The sequence below is a fragment of the Panthera tigris genome, chromosome X (assembly GCF_018350195.1).
Source record: "Panthera tigris isolate Pti1 chromosome X, P.tigris_Pti1_mat1.1, whole genome shotgun sequence".
Lineage (NCBI taxonomy): Eukaryota > Metazoa > Chordata > Mammalia > Carnivora > Felidae > Panthera > Panthera tigris.
The window spans coordinates 83,026,620-83,033,415 of record NC_056677.1 but is presented as its reverse complement, the minus strand read 5'-3'; the positions used below and the strand labels follow the sequence as shown (position 1 = coordinate 83,033,415).

The following is a 6,796-nucleotide window of genomic DNA, read 5'->3' as shown; positions in this document are numbered from 1 at the left end:
AATTTCAATTTCCAATTATTCATCACTAAAACACAGGAATACAATGGATTTTTATAGTATCTATCTATAACTGCAAACCCACTAAATTAAAGTACTAGTTCTATAGTAGGCTTATTGTAGATCCCTTAGGATTCTTTAAATACATGATCATGTGATTTGTAAATAAAAACTTACTGCTTTTTGAACTTTAAATTTATGAAGGAATTTTAATATTTGATATTGTTTTAGTTCTGAAAATTCATTAAGACTCTGCTGCACTACGGTCTAATTGGCTCACCTCATGCAAGGGCTTCAGGTATCTAGGGGCCCCTAACAAGAGGAGCCATCAGCTGCCCTGTTTTTTTCAAATTTCTAAAAAAGAAGCTGGCTGTACAGTCTATATTTATGTAATGACTTATCAGAAGAGACAGATGGTTGGGTTCCCCCCCCCCAACTTTAATTCTTATTTTCAAATAAAAATAACTAAAGTATATTGATTTGGGAGGATTTAATATAAAAAGAACAAAACAGATATTAAGAATTTTTAAAAATCCACTCTCCTGGGCTCTTTTCCTCACTCATCTCTTCTATGCATTTAAAAAATTTTTTTAATGTTTACTTATTTTTGAGACACAGAGAGACAGAGCATGAACGGGGGAGGGTCAGAGAGAGGGAGACACAGAATCTGAAACAGGCTCCAGGCTCTGAGCTGTCAGCACAGAGTCCGACGCGGGGCTCAAACTCACGGACCATGAGATCATGGCCTGAGCCAAAGTCGGAAGCTTAACCGACTGAGCCACCCAGGCGCCCCTCTTCTACGCATTTTAAAAGTGGAGGGAAAATGGAGAGAGAGCACTAGTAGCAGAAAAGACATCAAGTGGAAGAAAGCATATCCTTGGAGCAAAGAAGGGGAAGAAGCAAGTCCCCAGAGAAGAACTGGAAGTGGTCAACAGACCCCTGAGAAGATACTGCCCTTACCAGGCAAGCAGAGAAAAGCCCAGGAATATATAAAGAGGGAGAGTCACAGAGCCCAGCCTGGAGTTGCTTCGAAGGACGAGGCGGCAGAGGGAAGGTGCGCAGACCAATCAGCTCTGCGCCACCTAGCGGGCAGCAAAGGGCGCGGGATGGGGGTAGTGCCGCTCGCGGTGACGAAGGCCTCACGTGACCTGCCAACGGTGACTGGAGCGCCTAGCTCTAGCGTCAGACTGGGCCGGCGCTCGCTCCCTTCTCGGTACCTGCTCCCGGTGGCCCTGAGGGCGTGCGGGACAGGGGCACCCCCAAAGGGTAGGAGGCGGAGGGGGAGCAGGTAAGGGACCCGGAGGAGGGGGAGCGTCCCCTGGGCTCGGTGTGGGAGAGCCCACGCGGCCCGCGGAGCCCTCCTCGGGTCCCAGCTGCCCGAGGGCGAAGCCGCGGAAGGACCGCAGCCTCACGCCCAGCTGCGGACCGCGTTTGGCCGCAGAAAATGGTAGGGTGGAAGGCTGGACCGCTGTGAGGCAACGACCCTTTGCAAACACCTGCCTCCTGCACGCCCGGCCCCGCCCGCGTCCTTCTTGGTGTAGAAAATGGTGGTCTGCGCGGGGCATGGGGCGTCTTGGCGTAGGGGTGGGACGGCCGTAGGGTCCCGGGGCCTAGGAAGGGCTGGGTGGCGACGGGTTGGACCCAAGCGCTGGTTGCATCAGTCCCCGCTCCCTTACTCCCGCCCTCTGCAGGTGTGCGGGTCTAAGTGTCGCAGCGGCGCACTCGCGGCTAGAATCGGGAGGAGGAGACTGCAAGGATAGGCCCAGGTCGGTGTGGGGGACAGTGGGGGGGGCGGGGGGAACGTGTGGAAAGCCCTGAGACCCCCAAATCCCCCGCCCCACCAAACAGCCCGTCCTCCATCTTGGTGCCCGCAGAGGCCTGGGCTTGGATCGGCAGGGAAAATGGTGGGCTTTGCGCGAGGGAGGGGAGAGGAGCGGCTGGGAGTGGGTAGGGCTCTTACTGGGGGCCCCCTAGAGGGCGTAGGGAGCCTCTCAGGTGGGAAAAATGAAATTTTAAAAAGGCTAAGAGATCCAGGGCTGAATCTTGGAATGTGCCTAGTAGGGCCTCTGTCCTCGGTGCTGATCAGTCCTGATAAATCCTTCCCTTTCTTTTGTCTCTTAGGAGCAATGGCGTCCAAAGACGAGCAAGCAGTAAAAAATCTCCACATGGAAAATGCCAACCAGGAAAACGAAAAAAAGAATGAAGAGGAGCAAGTTGCAAATAAAGGAGAGCCCTTGGTCCACCCTTTGGAAGCTGGTGAATATTGTGTGCCTAGAGTAAATCGTAGGCGGTTCCGTGTTAGGCAGCCCATCCTGCAGTATAGATGGGACATGATTCAGAGGCTTGGAGAGCCACAGGCAAGAATGAGAGAAGAGAATATGGAAAGGATTAGGGAGGAGGTGAGACAGCTGATGGAAAAGCTGAGGGAAAAACAATTCAGTTACAGTCTGCGGGCAGTTAGTACTGACCCCCCTCACCATGACCATCATGATGAGTTTTGTCTTATGCCTTGAATTCTGATGTTTTCTCTGAAGTTAATAGGAAAACACACCTACCTAAACTTACATGTTTTCAGTGTACCTTTGTTGTAAACCTTTTGGTGTTAACATGTTTCTTGTGCGTCTCCTATGACCGCTTCTGATTGAATATTGTATTTTGACCCAATGTGTAAGATTCTGTCAGCAAGGGAGTCTTACCCTATTGAATGGCAAGATGCTCATTATATATTGTGAAGTTAATAAAGCAGTTTAAAAAGGCATTCTCTGTATTCTTTTCTATTTCAGATCTCTTATATTTTGTATACGAAGACAGTCTAAGAATATATAAAGTAAAAAGTTAAAGTGTTTATCTCTTTATGGTAGAATTGTGAATAATTTTAATTTTCTTACCTATATTTCATTTCAGAACTAAACACATTACTAATGAAAGAGCTTAACCACCTTTAAAAACAATGTGGGCACTTACACAAAAACTTGTGACAGAATCTGTTTTAGCTTACCTCTGGATTTCTATTTAGAAGTATAAACTAATAGTGATAAGAGACACGTCTTTTTAAAAATCATACTCATCAGAAAGATGATGATAACTCCAAGGGCTGCTGTGTGTACTTGGTGAAGCAATAAGTGTAAGCTTTCTCCAAGTTCTTGTTCCCACTGGAATGTGTGCATGACCCAACTCTAGATATCCCTTTCAGCTATTTGAGGAAGTTTCCAAAGCCAGTTCTTCCCTATACTCCCAAACAAGTCTAGTAGACTAAGAGGTAAGTACTTCCATTCCTCTGCTACTGTGCCCCATTCCCATCTTCTCCCCTGAGTACATCAGTTCAGGAGTCCTCAAGGTGAGGAAATCCCACTGATTTTTTTTTTTCTAGAACACTCAATAAAGTGAATCCTCACTCTTCTATAAAAGTGTAAATTCCCTCTCCCTTTTTAGCTTCATGAAAAGACCTTATCTGTCTAGTTCTCTATGTCTGTAGGTGTGTAGTTCTTTCCTAAGAAACCCCCTTAGTTCATTAGACTATACAGGATGTGTAAGGGAACACAGCTCACTTTCAGTCTGAGACAGTCCCTCCTCATTCCAGCCCCCTGAAATTTAGGAATATAAAGAATTAACCTACATTGAGTTGAATGCCAGGAGATTATGTCAACGAATACCCAAATGTGGGTAATTATGAGAAGTCCATTGGAGGACTGTTGGGTTTAAGTTCCAATAGAACTTGGGAAATGAAGTTGCCTTGGAGTGTGCTATGTAGGTGAAATATATATTATATATGAAGACAGTCTTGTGGAAATAAACTTAGAAGTTAGGATTCTAGGGGTGCCTGGGTGGCTCAGTTTGTTGAACACCAACTCCAGCTCAGGTTATGATCTCACGGTTTGTGAGTTCAAGCCCTACATCGAGCTCTGTGCTGACAGCTTGGAGCCTCAAGCCTGTTTTGGATCTCGTGTCTCCCTCTCTCTGCTCCTTCTCTCTCTGTCTCTCTGTCTCTCTCTCTCTGTCTCTCTCTCTCTCAAAAGTAATATAAACATAAAAAAATTTAAAGAAGTTCAGATTCTAAAATGGAAGTTTGCAAACCACAATCTAAGAGCCAGATTTGGCCTATTATTTTTGTGTCCAATGAGCTAAGAATAAATTTCATGTTTTTAAATGGTTGAAAAAAAATCAAGAATATTTTTTGACATGTAAAAATTATATGAAATCCAAATCTTAGTGTCCATAAATAAGTTCTTATTGGAATACAGCCATACTTAGGAATTTACATACTGTCTGCACTACAGTGGCAGAGTTGAATAGTTGTGAAAGAAACAGTTTTGCCTGCCCGCAAAGTGTACATATTTTATTATCTAGCCCTTACAGAAAAAAATTGCCAACCCCTGCTCTGGAATATAATGTCACAATAGCAGTTATGAAACCCAAGGAAAAAATGGATAGGCAGGTGAAAACCATGTAACGGCAACCCCCAGACATCATGAATCAGATGCCTAAGCAATTCCAAAGCCCTCCCTCCTCCAGGTGCTTGAGATATAAGGCACATTCATGCAAGACAAGTTCATACAGAGAAAAGCTAGAGTTGAAAGGGCAGGTGAACTGATGAACAGATAAGCATATGCCCTACCATACTTCCTAAACTTGATTGTTAATATTAGCACCAGATTTTCTGGAAAACAGAAGCATCCTAGATTCACTGGCCTAAGGATATTCTTCAGCCTTGAAGAAAAAGTGGAAGCTCACATATGAACTCATGCCATACTGTAATAGAAGTTTAAGCATGTATATGCCTAGAAAAATGTACATCTCTTCCATGTAAGGCAGATCCAAGTTGCCTTGTTAACCTCAGAGAAGGATCAGTTCAGGATCCTAGTCTTTGAAGAGAGACCCTGCTGTTAACCAGCTTCCCTTGGTTGTTAGTGTTTGGATCTGAAGGGACATCTGAGGGAGTAGTATGCGAGTGGTTAGGCTCCCTATACAACGTTCAGGTAACAAACAACCAGCAGAAAGTGAGCGAAAGCCAGTAAGGAAACAGAGCATTAGGTTCCCTCAAGGGAAACAGACATATATTTGCCCATTTATATCATTTCTATATGTTGTGTAGTGAGTCTCCTTTTCTCCCTCTGGCCATTGTCCATGAAAAGAAGAACAAATTATTCCCATAAGTGCCTAAAAATTTTAATAAAGAGAAGGCAGTGAGATTAGGGATTGTACCCTGGTTCTCAAAAAAAAAAAAAAAAAAAGGATGTGCAAGAAAGAGGCTTGAGATATAGATATGTGGTGGGCCATTGGAGTTTTAGCATATCATGCACATCTAGTAGGTATCTGGTGAATGAAAAATTCAACAAAGTAAGTATGGATTTACTGGTATTCAGCAACTGATAAACAAGTATGTACATCTTGGAATCCTTATTTAAATTGAGATAATAATGCAAATAATGTTTCATAACTTTTGAATAAAAATAATTACTGTTTGTTTTCAAAACTTCAATTCAATTGAAGGAAATTCAGAAAATAAATTTAAAGGCCACCATGTGACCAAAGAAAGCAGTGTAATTTGAACTTTCTAGTCAGGCAGAGCAGGGAGAATACACAGACACTGGACTCTTACAGGAGTCCAGGTAGCATAGGAAACTTTGGTTAGAGGCGAAATAAATCCTTCATGATTAACTATCATTTAAAACACAAAGCCATATTTATGCTTCAAGTGAAAATGGAATAACGGTATGGATTTACCTCCCTAACTGAAACAACTAAAACCGGGACAAAATACATGAAACAACAGTTTTCAGTTATTTAACGTCAGAGAGTTGGGAAAGTTAATTGAAATATGAGCCTTCTAATTGCCCCCAGCTTACTGTGTATTGTAGGATTTATAGCATATGTAGAAGTAAAAGGTATGTCAATAACAGCACAAAGACCAGGAGAGGGTTAACAGAAGTACAGGATTTTGAAGTTCTTATTCTATACATTAATATCACTTGAAGGTAGATTCTGAAATGTTAAAAATGTATAAACCTTAAAACAATCATGTAAAAAGTTGTAGCTGATGAGCCAACATATGAGATAAAATGGAATCTTCAAATAGTCAATGAAAAATGTTAGAGGAAAAAGAACAAAGAGCAGATGGGACAAATGGAAACAAATAGCAAGATGATTGATTTAAGCTCAAACAAATCAACATCAATAATTGCATTCATGTAAATTGTCTAAATACCTCAAATATAAACCAGATATTATCAGATTGTATATAAAAGGAAGACAAATATATGCTGCCTATAAAAACCGTATTTTAAATTTAAAGATACAAATTGATTACAAGGAACGGAAAAACAATGAGCAATCTTAACATCAATCAAAACAAAGCTTGAGTGGCAATATTGATTCAGATACAATAAATTTCAGGGCAGAGAATAGTATCAGGGATGGGGCACCTGGGTGGTTCAGTCAGTGAAGCATCCAACTCTTGATTTTGGCTCAGGTCATGATCTCACAGTTTGTGGGTTTGAACCCCACATCAGGCTCTATACAAACAGTGCAAATCCTGCTTGAGGTTCTCTGTCTCCCTCTTTCTCTCTGCCCCTCCCCTGCTCTTTCTCTCTGAAAATAAATATTTAAAAAAAATAGTAATAATACCAGGGATATTACAGTTATAGAAAGTCATTACATAATTTTAAGTGCTAAGTTTGTCAAAAGGACATAGCAATCGTTAACATTCACATGTTACAGTGCTTTAAAATAGATGAAGGAAAAACTGATAGCACTGCAAGGGAAGCAGACAAATCCACAATTACAGTCAGAGATTTCAACA

At 42.2% G+C, this 6,796-nt stretch overlaps 1 protein-coding gene across 3 annotated transcripts; it reads left to right on the top strand.

Moving 5' to 3' along the window:
* The first annotated feature begins 1,160 nt into the window (after positions 1–1,160).
* BEX2 (brain expressed X-linked 2) lies at positions 1,161–2,755 on the top strand. Of its 3 annotated transcripts, none has more exons than XM_007091720.3 (3): positions 1,161–1,210; positions 1,689–1,763; positions 2,119–2,755. In XM_007091720.3, the coding sequence occupies exon 3, from the start codon at positions 2,124–2,126 to the stop codon at positions 2,508–2,510; it is 387 nt and encodes a 128-aa protein (XP_007091782.1). In that variant the 5' UTR covers positions 1,161–1,210; positions 1,689–1,763; positions 2,119–2,123; the 3' UTR covers positions 2,511–2,755. The 3 variants fall into 3 exon arrangements, with proteins under 3 accessions (XP_007091782.1, XP_042830431.1, XP_007091781.1); XM_042974497.1 differs by having other exon boundaries at positions 1,165–1,263; XM_007091719.3 differs by having other exon boundaries at positions 1,165–1,285.
* The last annotated feature ends 4,041 nt before the right edge of the window (positions 2,756–6,796 follow it).

Coding starts and splice junctions, on each gene's coding strand:
- BEX2 (XM_007091720.3), top strand. CDS start 2,124: ATGGCGTCCAAAGACGAGCAAGCAGTAAAAAATCTCCACATGGAAAAT.